This window comes from Podarcis tiliguerta (genome assembly GCF_965153285.1).
Source record: "Podarcis tiliguerta genome assembly, chromosome: 11".
In the NCBI taxonomy this organism is placed as follows: domain Eukaryota; kingdom Metazoa; phylum Chordata; class Lepidosauria; order Squamata; family Lacertidae; genus Podarcis; species Podarcis tiliguerta.
In genome coordinates, this window is record NC_139544.1 from 41690453 (window position 1) to 41705638 (window position 15186).

At 41.8% G+C, this 15186-nt stretch overlaps 1 protein-coding gene across 8 annotated transcripts in view; it reads left to right on the plus strand.

Moving 5' to 3' along the window:
- Positions 1–15186, plus strand: part of ARL15 (ARF like GTPase 15) — a 190010-nt gene that overhangs the window by 57766 nt on the left and 117058 nt on the right. The window contains exon 2 of one of the 8 annotated variants that reach the window (XM_083403184.1): positions 1656–1712. The exons of the other annotated variants lie outside the window; for them this stretch is intronic. Within the exon in view, the coding sequence (XP_083259310.1) occupies positions 1656–1712 (57 nt within the window). The remainder of the gene's footprint in view (positions 1–1655; positions 1713–15186) is intronic. 8 annotated transcript variants of the gene reach the window in all.

Genomic DNA, 15186 nt, shown 5'->3' on the forward strand with positions numbered 1-15186 from the left:
TTAATTACACACTATTAAAGATGATGTAATAAACAAAAACTTAATTAACATCGAAATATATAGACAGAGGGAGGTAAGCTAGTGTACTAGATAGGACTTTCCTGTCTTGCAAGTACCGTTTAAGTTCAGCTTTATAGTTTTGCATCTAAACCATATCTTATTCCTAAATAGAAAAAACAACAACCCCAGAGCATAACTGTAGGTGCAACTAAGTTTTATTCAGAATTGACCAACTGAAATGGTTGAACATGACTAAGAGTCATTAATTTCAGTAGGTCTACTCTGAGTAAAGATTAGTTGCATACAACACATTGTTCTTTAGCTAGCCAGATTGTTGTTACAGTTAACAGACAGCTTGTTTTGGTATGCATACAACTGAAAGAGATACTATTTATTGAATGATTTCAGTGCACAGGAACAAAAGAGAAGGTTAACTCCCTGCTGCAGAAGAGCTAACAATCTAAGTAGGGCTGCAACTTCAAAGGCACAAATTCGTTCTGTAATCCTCTGCTCTTGTGTACCAATATATATTTGCTCCTCCTCCTCCTTGTCAACTGTCAGTCAGGCAAAATGGATCAAAATACTGTTCTTCCATGACCGATCAGGATAAAAAATGAACCAATCAATCAGGACCAAAAAGGAACCATTTTTGTGGCCTGCAATATCTCTCACATTTACTAAGGAAGCAATTAGTAGCACAGATCATGGACTCCCCAACACACTGTGCAGGTTTAGTGTATTGTGTGCTGTGCCACCTATCAGGCCTGCACTCATACATAAAATCTCAATGTAAAACGGTAGCTTAAACTTTCAAACTGTGAAGGAGAAAATTTTATATTTTTAAGACACCAAAGTGATTTTTAGTTTTCTGCTGTCCCTGAAAGTGGGACATTTCTCAAAAACAGGTCTATCTTTAAGAGATACATGGTATTGCCAAACCAGGTTATGAAAACTCGTTTATGTCTTTCTGAAATATATTGTCTCATTCATATAACCACTTGAAGCAGAGCTCTAGCAGGAGTTTGGGGGGGGGGCGGGATGAGGCCATACAAGCAAGGAATATAGTAGCCCCTGACAGGGCTGTTTTTGAGCTTCTGATCTAAGATTCCTTTCCTTCTTCTAGGCAACTTAATGGCATATGATGTCTGCATGCGTACATATATATGTTTTTTGTTTGGGACAAACTATTCACATAACACTTCTTGGAATGAACTGCTTTTATGAGCCTGCCTCAGTAGTGCTATATGAAAAAATAATATGGATAACTTATTTCTATGTCGCTTTTTCGTATTTAGGTGCTCAGGGGTTCACTGCAAAACGTAATCATATGAAAGCTAAAATATTTTTATGGGTGGTAAAAAAAACAAAGCAAAGCCCTGTGATGATAAACACAGTTTTAAACTAGAATAGGCACACACACCTTCTTTCAAAATATGGTGGTACAGTGGGAGGAATTGGAGCCTGTTATTCTGGCCAACCTTTGTGCACCATTATTAAAAAATTCCTGCAGCCTCCCAAGATTAAACTTACGATGGGAAAAAAACATGTGGCATAAACCTGTGTTTCAGAAGAAAAAAAGCACACTTTTATTTCTCATTCCGTCCCTTCCCCCAGCACTAATAATACTTGGTAATACTGTATTTCAATTTCTTTAGAGAATGTCTGGATGTATCCAGCTTTCATATGCTGTTTGTAGAGTTGGCATTTACACGGTAAGCAATATGCCATCTTTTGATGCAATGTATGCTCGAGTCTTGCAAAGTGAATTCTAGTATTTGTGCCTTAGATCCTCTGTTGTAGCTATTCTGTATTTCCAGCCAGTGTATTGTGCTTAAATTGTGTCCTGTAGAAGTTGGCTTCATGTGGTGAAGTGTTTGGCTTTATACATTTACACAAGTTCCTTAAGTTGTTGTTGTTGTTATTATTAATCCATCATTACTCATGTATATTCCCTTTTTGAGGATACAAATACTTCCAAGGCAATTCACAACATTTTGACTTAAAGCTAGAAACATAAATTACACAGCTATAATAGAACATATCTATAAAGGTAAAGGGTAAAGGGACCCCTGACCATTAGGTCCAGTCGTGACCGACTCTGGGGTTGCGGCGCTCATCTCGCTTTACTGGCCGAGGGAGCCTGCGTACAGCTTCCGGGTCATGTGGCCAGCATGACTAAGCCACTTCTGGCGAACCAGAGCAGCGCACGGAAACACTGTTTACCTTCCCACTGGAGCGGTACCTATTTATCTACTTGCACTTTGACGTTCTTTTGAACTGCTACATTGGCAGGAGCAGGGACTGAGCAACGGGAGCTCACCCTGTCGCGGGGATTCGAACCACTGACCTTCTGATCAGCAAGTCCTAGGCTCTGTGGTTTAACCCACAGCGCCACCCGCATCCCATATATCTATAAATCATAGCAATTATATCACACCCTACAAGCATTGAGCAAAAGGCAAACTAGTGCTGCCCCAGTTATAACCCAAGAAATGTCCAAACACACCACAATATTTGTGGCTCTGCCAAAAGCACTGATTGAACAGATATTGCATGTGATTGATATGGGGGGGGGGATTATCTGTTGAGGGAACCAAATAGGGTTGCACTGCTTGTAGCAAGCATCCTCGCTTCTGATGACTAAACCTGCAATAGGGCATTGTTAACTGAACTGAAAGCGCTGGAATGGAAATAGTGTTCCTAAGGTTTTATAGAGTCCTGGTTTTTTAAAGGTGAAAAGCAGCACTTTGAATCGATCCTGGAAAGCTAAGTGGTTACCAGTAGAGCTCTTGTAATATTATTGAATTGTATTAGCACTGGATAAAAGCTGTACCACCTCAGTCTAAAGCAACTGCAGTTTTGGACTGTCTTCCAGAGCCGGTCTATGTAAAGTGCCTTACCATAGTGAAATCGGGCATTTAAAACAGTACCAATGTCCTTATTTTCTGGACGGGGTACATTTTGGCATAGCACTTTCTATCAGAATCAAGCATCATCAACTATCTGCCACCACCATCAGCACCTGTATTTCTGGATTTCAGAAATACCTCCTAGCTGTGAACTTGTTGCTTTGGGGCAGTGTGTCTTCATCCAGGATAGAAATATCTACTTCTCCAATCACCATAAGCATCTCTGTCTTCTGTACATTCAATATCAACTGGCTCACCAACTACAGACAGACAACTGAATACTGATTCTTATATTACTATGCAGCATGGTTGTTGCTTTCACATGAGTTCATGCATTTAAAATGGGGAGACCCAATGGCATGGGTGTATCATACAATTACTTTCTATGCCAACATTGCCAGCCTCCTGCTGTAAGGAAGGAACTGTTCTTGGCCCATCCCACATTCTCTCCCTATTCCATATGTTATCCATTTAGTTTGGGACCTGTCACACATAAGCAGTCAGCTTTGAGACACTGCTGTGCATTGCCTTCACCAGGAGCACTTGTCCCAATTGTGGATGTGGATATTGCCTACACATGATGGTATGCACAAATGTAGTTTGGAAGCAATGTCCACATACTCCTTGTGATTGTTCAGTTTACCTTGGCAGTATTTAGTGCTTATGACCACAGTTCACATATATAATAAAGGAACATTACAGAAAGGAGGCAGCTTATAATAATAAAAAATAATAATAATTTTTTAGTTATACCCTGCCCTCCCTGGCCAGAACTGGGCTCAGGGCGGCTAACACCAGTAAAATTACAATAAAAACATAATTGGGGGGGGGGGGACTAATTTAACATATGGGTTAAAATACAATTTAAAATGCTGCTTCATTTTAATAGTAGCCCATAGATCAAAACCATAAGGGGAGGGAAACATAAGGGTCAGACTGAGTCCAAACCAAAGGCCAGGTGGAACAGCTCTGTCTTGCAAGCCCTGCGGAAAGATGTCAAATCCCGCAGGCCCTAGTCTCTTGTGACAGAGCGTTCCACCAGGTCGGGGCCAGTACTGAAAAGGCGCTGGCCCTAGTTGAGACCAATCTAACCACCTTGCGACTTGGACCTCCAAAGTGTTGTCATTTGTGGACCTTAAGGTCCTATGTGGGGCATACCAGGAGAGGCAGTCTGTAGGTACATGGGTCCTAGGCCGCATTGGGCTAATTTATTATTTATAATAATAATTATTATTTATACCCTGCCCATCTGGCTGGGTTTCCCCAGCCACTCTGGGCAGCTCCCAACAGAAGTAATGCGTCATAAATGGTGCAGACTCATATTCTAAGGAGGAAGAGTGTAATCCTAGATTGGGCAGATGTCCAGCAATTGTGTAGGCACAGGCACATTAAAGGATTACTCTAGATATTGCTGCATCTCAAATTGAGACATTGTACCTTTGTATAATAAATTTCAATGTAGATTCTCCTCCTTCCTTGAACTGTAGGTCTAAGAAGGTCAGCTTCCAACACAACTGGACATTTTGGATGTGAGCTGCTTTGGCAGGCTTATCTAATTTGGAAAACTTTAGAAATAATTTGAAAAAGATACTGCAGCTATTGACTTAAAGAATAGTTGTGGGTCCTTAATTGCACTCCAGAATCTGTCTGGTTCTATGGCAGTTTGGCAGAGGAATGCCATATCCTGTCCTCTTTATTAACTTGTCAGTTTATTTTGCTGCAGCTTTCAAACTTCTTTGGAAGTCTCCCTGCTAAATGCTAATCTAATTGGGCTGTGTTTGTCATGTAAGAACTGACAGGATTACAGCAGGGAGTTTTAAAGCCATAAGGGCAGAGCAAGCCACCTGTGTGTGTTCTCTGCCAAAGGCTGGCTCAGTAACTGTCATGGGGAAAATGATGAGGGAACATATGAGCAAAGAACTAATGGATGCTTAGGTGAAAGTGTGAATATGTGCAGCCCTTTGTCTTGGCGGAGGGTGGTGTTTGTGCTGATTAAACAGCTGACATCTAGCGTTGGAAGGAAGGGACTATAAATATATAATATGCACTATTAAGCCAATGACTCTCATTTTAGTATTGGTTCTGTGTCCAAAAATTATATTAACTCCCCTCCCCCCTGTTGCAAACATGGGATATGGCCTGGTTTTATTTAACTCTTTTTGGTTTTTATTTTAAAATGTGCATTGGAAATGAAGAAATACATATTTAAATCCTGTTTAGTACTGTTCATGGAAAATGCAGAGTACAGAATCTTTTTTTTTTTTTTTTTTTTTTTTTTTTTACTGAAAGGGGCTACAGTGGCACCTTATAGACTTTGCACATTGAAGAAAAAAATACACGAGCAAACAGATATTCACCAGAAATACGTTATAGCCAAGATTTTTAAAAAACCCAGTATATTATTGCAGGAAAGCAGAACTATTTATTTTCAGCTTGCTATTAAGTATGGGCAGTTCCGGATTTATGTATAAGCTATAGCTTAGGGCCCCACTCTCTTGCCCGCTCCCCAAAAAAATTAAAGGGGAAAAACCCGGATGTACATTTCCAAAATATAAGATAAAAAACAAATAAGATAAAACTTACATACAGCACAGTGTTTTATGTTGTGTAGGCTCCTATGTTGTAAGTAATGGGCCCCGCCTGCTAGCCTGCTCCCTAAAATATCACTGGTTTGCTCATTTCTATATCCAGCCACTCCCACCTGAGGTAGAGCTGGAATTGTTGTGTATATGTATGAGGTTCCGACTGTGGGAGGGGGGAGGGAGAACAAGAAAGTGCTATATGCTTGCACGTCTCGTGAGTGTGGTATGTGTGTACGCCTTGTATATGTATAGTGTCCCTATGCACACTAGCCATGCCAGCCACTGGCAAGTGGCCATCACAGGGGTGGCATCTACTTTAGCATCCCGTTCTCACAGGATGGCCAACCACATGGCTGTGAGATGCCTGCAAGTGGGGCATGAAGTGCCACAGCACTGTCACCTGCAGCTCGCAGCCTCTGGTCGGTGATAGAATTATAATGCTTTCCTTCTAGATTCTGAGAACAGTGACAATCTACTGTAACCAACCTTGTGGATTTATTTCCCCACAACCACTGTTTCTGTGTACTGTCTCACACTGTGATGAACACAAAGACTGGCCTTTTATTATAAGTAACTTGAATTTTTATTATGAAAGGGTACTTGGTTGGTGAAATTATTCACTCATTATAAGCACTTAGCTTATAACAATATATACATATTTATGTAATCAAACAGACTAATATAAAAGTGGCACTAGCACAAAATTAGCAAAAGTCAGCTTAAAAGCCATAGAAAGCAGTATAAAATCAATAAAGGCACTGAAAAAGCTACTACTATAAACAGAATAGTTCTAAATGTAGTGTCAATCTTTTAAAGCCAATATAATGAAATGCTTTTGGAGTGAACTCATACAGTATGGAAAAGTCTGCATTTTGCTATTTTCCATTGCTTCCCATTGTGGGGGGAAAAGGAAAATAAAATTACAATTTATCATAGCTTTTAGGCTATATCCTGTGCACTCCTCCCTTTCCTATTGTGTGATGGACACAAGCAGGAAAAAAACCCCCAAATGCATAATAACAGAGGAAAATCATCTCCCCCCCCCCCCTTTCATATTGCATTCCACCATCCATCTGTTCGGTCGAAGTTAGCCTTGGTGTACAATGATTTGGCTGGCGATAATAGGATTTTCTCCTGCACCCCAAATTCCTGTGGTTTAACCAATGCATTAAAATTACCTGTGAGAGGTAGTAAATCCCAATGGATACAGTGAGAAACTTGATAAAATCCTGTTTCTGTGTAACTGATGTGTATGCTCAGTAACAATCATTTTGCCTGTCCTTGCCAGATAATAATCCACTTCCTCATTCACAGCATTGTGTATATATGCTGGAGGCAAGGTAACATTGCAGATTCATTTTAGACCAGGAGTGCGGAACTTCCTTAGGCCTGAAGGCCACACTTCTGGGCAACTCTCTGAGGACCACACACCAAAGGCAAATGTGCACCCACTTTAAAATGTAAAATAAATGTTACCTTTTAACAGTAGGTTAGCTTTTATAACTCTCTTGCACAGCTCTCTCTGCCCTCCATCCAGGCAAGCAGGAAGTGTTGCCAGAGGACATATTCCAGCTAGATAAAAACATTGAGGAGGGTGTGAAGCCGGGCCAGTGAGGGTTGTGGCCTGGGGAGGGTTTTTTTTTTTTTTTTTTTGCTTGGTAGAGTTAGCCAGATAAAGAGGTCTGGGGGACCACATTTGTTCCCAGCTCCTGTTTTAGACTCTTATTTGAGGCTGAGGAAAAACCTTTTCTAAAAGTTATCTGAGGAACATATGGATGGACAAGAATTTGTAAATAGGTCTTTGGGTCTAAGTGCAACTGATTGTCAACTTGATCATGAAGAACAGTGGTTGAACTCTTGTGTTCCCACAAAATCTTAGCAGAAGCTCCTGGGTGTTTTAAAGGCACATTCTTCAATGAATGAAACTTCTGCTTCAGTGACCTTCATCTGGTCTCAACTTAGCATACTCAGCTAATGTGGTGTAGTGGTTAGGAGCGGTAGACTCGTAATCTGGTGAACTGGGTTTGCGTCTCCGCTCCTCCACATGCAGCTGCTGGGTGACCTTGGGCCAGTCGCACTTCTTTGAAGTCTCTCAGCCCCACTCACCTCACAGAGTGTTTGTTGTGGGGGAGGAAGGGAAAGGAGAATGTTAGCCGCTTTGAGACTCCTTCGGGTAGTGATAAAGCGGGATATCAAATCCAAACTCCTCCTCCTCCTCCTCCTCCTCTTCTTCTTCTTCTTCTTCTTCTTCTTCTTCTTCTTCTTCTGCCTGGCAGTAGCAGCATTAAGTGACAAGGAGAAATGCAGTGGCTCTTCAGTAGTCATAGTAATGGATGAATTGCCATTGCTTTGGTAAGTGAATGAGGTGATAACAAGGTTTTATTTTAAGTTTGTCTCTGATAAGCATAGGGGATGTAAGAGACTGACTAAAATAATCAAGGGCAGGCTAGGTTCTTCTTTCATTTTCTTTGATGGAATCTCTACTTCATGTTTAGTATGGTAACACTGTTTGCATTTCTAATTAAAAGCTAAAAGTTTGCTTTCAGTGGGCTGAAGTCTGTTTAAGCTCTGGGTGTGGTGCTATAAACACCTGCCGTATGTATAATACTGGATTTTGATGATGTTTTAATCCTTTCTAGGAACTTCAGGTGAAAGGCAAGTAAGAATTTATAAATAAAAGAAAATCATGGGCCAACATAGCCATCTGTGTTTGGATTCTTTTTGGGTATGGTTAGACTTTCCTTGAAGGTGTGTCTGTGGGGGTTGCCAAGATGGGTTCTTATCCTTTAGAATTGTGTAAAAATGGGGGCCTGCTGCTCTCATATGTAGTTTGGGTCTAAAATGATTTCTTGTATATGAAAACTATGAGGAAACTATGGTTATTAATGCTTCAATGTCTGCTTTTATTCTAACCACTAAAGTTGTATAAAAGGAGCAGACATTTGTTTTAAAAGTTTATGCATTCAAAAGACAATCTGTTTCTTGCTTGGGGTGGAAATCCGCTTTGTGGGGTGTGAATGACAGGAAGCAAGTGCTGACTGGAGGCCTCCATCAGTAAGAAATAACTCTAGTAAAGAATATACAAAAATGGCTTAAACAGGACTGGACTCATTCTCTAAACAGGATGCAGATATAAATAATCCAATGCAAACTGAATTTGTAGGAACTTTCTCACGCACACCATAAATGTTCAAAGCATAATCCACGAATCTTCCAACTACAGTGGCTTCTCAATGCATGATAAGGAGCACTTACTAAGCATGTCAATTCATTGACTACATTACTGTAACCTAGTGTTTTCTTACGTGTATTATGAAATATGAAGACTTCAAGTGCTTCAAAACTGCTTGTAATGAGGTAACATTAGTGCAAACATTGCATGGTTCTTTAGTATGGTTCTTCATGGTTTTAACATACTAGTTTCATGGTATATAAAACTCCAGGAATGTTAACATGGAAGCAAAAGTCTCCCAGGATATACATCTATGTGCAGCAGTTATGTATGTTTCCAGTGTATATCAGGCCCAGTCCAAATCCCATTATCATCAGGGGCAAGCCTCAGCTTTTAGGGTAACTGAAATGAACTCCAGGCTTCTGTCAATTGAATAGAATTGTTTAATGGTAATTTTGGTTTCATTGAAAGCACTTGGGTTTAGCCATATTTGTCAACACAATGTAATTCTGTAATTGAAACAAACTGAAAAATTACACCAGCTCAATCATACGGCATATAAGCACTTAAATTACTCCATTAAAAAGTTTGTGGAATGTGCATATCTTATGGTTTGCATTATAAAATTGCTTATAAAAAGCCATGCACTCAAAGGATTTTTGACATTTGTGTTTTAATTTTTTATAAAGCAGTTATCTATGTTTGTTTTTTATTAGGACAGAACATTCTTTTTAGATCTTGAGTCACTTCATGCACTTTTTTTTTTACAGCATTGTTTCTTCAGCAGGGATTTTCAGCCTCTTCATATGCTAAGCCCTCTAGAGCTCCGGGAGTCCAAACTTGTTTGTTTGTACTGTGATAGGTATTTTGTCATGTTGATGCCAGCAGATCTAGTCACCAAGCCAGAAACAGGAACACCGAGTTTCTTTTTGTAAATGTAAAACAGTTATTATCATAGAAGAATTATGATTCTAGTGTTTTGCCTCTGCTTTAGTTTCTTCCAGATAGTTACAATCTTGTGCTGCTGGTGATTGCCATACACATACAATTCTCATCCCTCTTGCTATATTACTCATATCAAGAGAAAATTAACTGTGATTGAAAGGGCTGGTTTATTCATCCCATTTAGTTAGATTTACTCAAACCAATATTGAATTGGTAAGGAAGAATATGCAGTACCTACATTCTAATGAAGAAAGAGAATGATGTATCTGTCTATTTTATAGGTGTCAAAATCTTTTTTACTTTGCGTATGTAATAGCAATGGATCGTATAGTGCAGGGCTGTCCAACAGGTTGATCGGGATTGACTGGTCGTTTCCCAGGAGGTTCCAGTCGATCATTGTTGATCGAGCTTATTTTCCTTTGCTTTTGCCTAAGAGCATCTGGCTCCACCCCCTCGCTCCACCCTCCATTTTTGCATGATCGCTGGAACAGAAGACGAACTTTTCGCTGTGAGGCAGATGGTTTTCATAGTGTTCTTTTGATGAGCGACTAATCCCCTTTCCCCTTTCCTTTTGCCAGAACCTCCCCCCCCCCAACGGAACTTCCCTCCCTAAAAAAAGCTCAGCAACTTTCACCTGAACCACCCCAAAATTTTTTTTCTGTGAGTAGATTGCAGTCTCTTGGGAGTTGGACATCCCTAGTATAGTGAAATAATGTACTTGAAATTAATTTAAAGCATAAGTTAATGGTAAGTAATGTGTTCAAGAACTGAATAATCTTAGGTGACTCAGTGCAGACATCATGGAACCAATTCTCATTCAATGGCTGGATGTTTCAGAGTGTCTCCATGGTTGTCTTCCCCCACTCTTCCATGGTTTGGGATAGCCATAGTTTGCTATGATATGGTGATATCGTGTCTGAATTGGGCATAGCTGCCTACAAACCAGGGACTGAAACCACACTTGGAAGTTCCTTGGTTGGTTTGGATTAAACTAAACCATGGTGAGTAGCAAACACAGTTTGTTGTGACATCTTGATTGGGCATTTATGATTATCTTAGACTGTGAAAGAAGGGGAAAGATTGCATGAACCGGAGGAGCAGCTGTAGTCTGGGATGCTGTAGTCATGGCTTTCGCGAATTTACAGGGGTTGGAGTGAATGCTCTTTGATGTCATTCCTTATTCTACAGGGCTCTCATTTTCCAAATAATAGTTGTGGGGGGGGGGGTGGCTCTATGTCACCTGAATTCTTTTACAAAAAATAATAACTGTGCTTTGGACATACTCAATAGGTGTTTACGGGGAAGGGGAACTCATTTTGTGAATAACTTCAGAACAGTTCAGATTGTACACCACTACAAATCATTCTGCTGCAGCCCTCCTGCCCAATGGCTCGGCCATAGATGTTTGCATTTCTCATTTAAAACTTTCAGGGAAAAGAAGAAAGAGAACAATCTCCAGGAAGCAGCAAACAAAGCTGTAATTCTTCCTGTTTTAGAGCAGCAGGAAGGGCAATCTTCAAATAAACCTATTTTGAGAGCTGGGAGGTAGTCAAACCTCTCAGCATATCCTGGTTTTAATGGTCAAGTGACCTGCTTCCCAAGAGATCAAGCCTTGTAACTTCCCAGCATTCACCAAGATAGCAAATGGTTTGATTGTACATGATTATCCAATCAGAAGCCCTGCAGTTGCAGGTTGTAAGTTTAATATTTAATGCTACATTGTCTAATCAATGTGACCAAAGTTATAGTGAAGAATGAGTGATTGAGTAAAAAGGGCATTATCAGGAAGAAGCAAGCAAGGAAGGAAATAGATACAGTACTACTTTTCCTGGCTGTTGCTCTTTTTCTTTCCAGTAATTTGTAATGCTTTACGTTTTTCAGGTGTTAAAAAGGGTGGCACACATTTGTATATTATGTACTTTGTGCTTATTTTGTTGACCTTTGTCTTTGTTATATTTAAACATCATCGGCAACTGCGGTGGCCTGATGTAGTTGTCTCTGTGAACTGTGTCTCTTCTGTATAAGCTGCTTGGGCCTATGTGCACATTTTTGCTGCTTTAGGTAAGACCAACTGAGATCTTGATTAGAATAGCGGTGTGGAGGGAATGAAGCTAAAACAAAGGTGACAGCATAACATATTTTTGCAGACCAGTGCTGGAGTGTGCCAGACTTCTGCTGACAGTTGCTCACTTTCTTCCCATTTCAGCTAGATTATAGCAATTCATAGCCTACGTCTTATGTGGGCCCACCAACATGGGTAGTAAAGTTAGTAGAGAATTTAGTGGAAAGGTCCAGCTCCTGATCCCATTACTGGTTGTAAAGTTCTCCTCCTTTCTTGCTACCTGCTATCTGCCTTGCTCAAGATGAAGACTACAAGGACTGTCCTACTGCTCTTAATTGGTAACACTGAATTTTATTGATCTCATATGTTAGGGAACTTAGAATTGTTTTACAGCTACATGGGCTGGAGCAGGCTTCATCAAACTCGGCCCTCCAGACGTTTTGAGACTACAATTCCCATCATCCCTGGCCACTAGTCTTGCTAGCTAGGGATCATGGGAGTTGTAGGCCAAAAACATCTGGAAGGCCGAGTCTGCGGAAGCCTGGGCTGGAGAGAGTTGGGGGTTATATTATTTACACTGGTTGATTGTTTTGTGATTCCTACCTATTATATCCAATTGCTTTGTTGCTTTAAATTTAATTCTTTGTAGATTGTTTTATTCTAAAATATTTTATCTTAAAGTATTTTATCTTTTCTATTTCTATACATTTTATTTTCTGTGTAAGTTCTATAAACATTCATAATTCCATTTCATATCATTTTCATAACATTTAATAATACTATTTAACTTTCTATATCAATAAATTGAGTGATTTGTTGCGCTTACAATCAGGAGTCTGTGTTGTTTTTTTTTGCTGTGTAAGCTGTGCTTCATATTCCACTGGGTTGCTACTTAGCAAAATTCAAACCTTGGTTGGAATCCAGTGCATTGGCTAGGATTTGTTATGGTGTGCACTGATATTGATTGTATATCCACATTAATACAGGCATACAGCTCTGAGCTCCAAGAATTAAGGAAAGGTATAGATGTAACAAACTAAATTGAATTTATACAAATTCCAAGGTATTCTTTAATGATGAAAAATTGTAAAAAAAGAGAGATCTAACCTCTGTCTCTAGATGTTGTGTGATTACATGGAAATAAGTCTGATTGAACTGAATCAAGCTTTTATCCAAGTAAACATATTCAGGACATATTCAGCCTTATTTTCCGCTTACTGGGTGTGTTACAAATAAATATGTAATACATCACAATGCTGAGGAGTACTTTTTTCAAACTGCAGGAAAGAATGAACAAAGAAAGCAAGAACCTTAGGAATTATTTCCTTTGAAACGCTAACCGGAATCATGTAGACTCTAACTTTTAAAATTCAAGATGCAATTTATTTTGAAATGTCTATCCAACAGTATTGAGTTACCTTTTAGATTTTGTTCTCTCTTAACTCCATCTGAGGTGCCTTTTACTTGGTAAGGGATTAACAACCTGAATTTCTATCAGCAAGAGAGCACTTAAAATCTTGAAACAAGGCTAGTTGCACAGCTACTTACATTTTTTCAAAGTATGCATTGTACCACTAGAGGGTGCAATTTAATCTTTAATGAACTCAATGGCATGTGAATAACTTCTTGCCCAAACTGCAGTACAGTTGTTAGTTAATTGGTGTAAACAGCTCATAATACTTTGACATTATGTGAAACATAGACGTTAGAGTATGTTCACCTGGAAAGTCCCCGATCTTCCTAAACATTACATGGATTACCGTATTTTTCGCCCTATAAGACGCACTTTTTCCCCTCCAAAAATGAAGGGGAAATCTGGGTGCGTCCTATGGGGCGAATGCAGGCATCGCGGACCTCTCCGCCAGCAGCGGGAGCGCTCCCGCTGCTGGCGGAGGGGTGCCTGCATGCTGAAGCCTGCGCGCGCTGAGCTCAGCGCGTCCAGGCTTCGCGGACCTCTCCGCTAGCAGCGGGAGCGCTCCCGCTGCTGGCGGAGGGGTGCCTGCATGCTGGAGCCTGCGCGCGCTGAGCTCAGCGCGTCCAGGCTTCGCGGACCTCTCCGCTAGCAGCGGGAGCGCTCCCGCTGCTGGCGGAGGGGTGCCTGCATGCTGAAGCCTGCGCGCGCTGAGCTCAGCGCGTCCAGGCTTCGCGGACCTCTCCGCTAGCAGCGGGAGCGCTCCCGCTGCTGGCGGAGGGGTGCCTGCATGCTGAAGCCTGCGCGCGCTGAGCTCAGTGCGTCCAGGCTTCGCGGACCTCTCCGCTAGCAGCGGGAGCGCTCCCGCTGCTGGCGGAGGGGTGCCTGCATGCTGAAGCCTGCGCACGCTGAGCTCAGCGCGTCCAGGCTTCGCGGACCTCTCCGCCAGCAGCGGGAGCGCTCCCGCTGCTGGCGGAGGGGTGCCTGCATGCTGAAGCCTGCGCGCGCTGAGCTCAGCGCGTCCAGGCTTCGCGGACCTCTCCGCTAGCAGCGGGAGCCAGCACTGGGCTCCCACGGCTTGCAGAGAGCTGCCTGTTTGGGGGCTGGGGTCGGGGGAAGCTCGGGCTTCCCCAACCCCGCGCCTGGGGGGGAAATAATTTTTTTCCTTTATTTCCCCCCCAAAAAACTAGGTGCGCCTTATGGGACGGTGCGTCCTATAGGGCGAAAAATACGGTACATGGATTGATATAGCATTGTAGGTTGCAATTGCATTCTATTTTTTTCCTTTTCTTTAAATTATCCTTTTAAAACTGCAAGTGAAAGAAAATAAACAATTATGTAGCAGATACAAGATACTATAGGCTATGTGTAACCAACAAGCCTTTTAAGTAGAGATATATTATCAGATTCTGTCTCTATTGACTAGAAATTATTATTATTAATTTGATTTCTTGCCTGCCTTCACTGCAAGCTCCCACATTCGGTTACAATAATTTAATTTTTGTGTGTGTATATTTTAAATGTTTTTATTTTTAAATTGCTTTGGGGTGTTTTATAGGAAGCTATTCATAAATGAAATAAGACAGAATGCATGTACCGTATTTTTTGCCCTATAGGACGCACCGGCCCATAGGACGCACCTAGATTTGGGGGGGGGGGGAAAGCTTTGGCATCGCTCTGGGATCTTGCGGGGCTGGGGGAGGGGGAAGCCCTCCGCCAGCCTCCAAACCAGGTTGGGAGACAGCGGGATGGCGCGCTGCGCCTCCCCGCTGTCCCCTGAGTTTGCGGGGCTGGCGACGGGGAGGAAAAGGCTTCTCTCCCCCGCCAGCCTTCTAACCAAGTCGGGGGACAGCGGGATGGCGGTGTTCCGCCTCCCCGCTGTCCCCCGAGCTTGTGGGGCTGGCGGTGGGGCTCTCCTGAAGCCTGGAGAGCGAGAGGGGTCAGTGCGCACCGACCCCTCTCGCTCTCCAGGCTTCAACGAAAGCCTGCATTCGCCCCATAGGACGCAACGCACACACATTTCCCCTTCAGTTTTGGAGGGGGAAAAGTGTGTCCTATAGGGCGAAAAATACGGTATATATAAACAGTTAGCCAGAGCCGGGAGA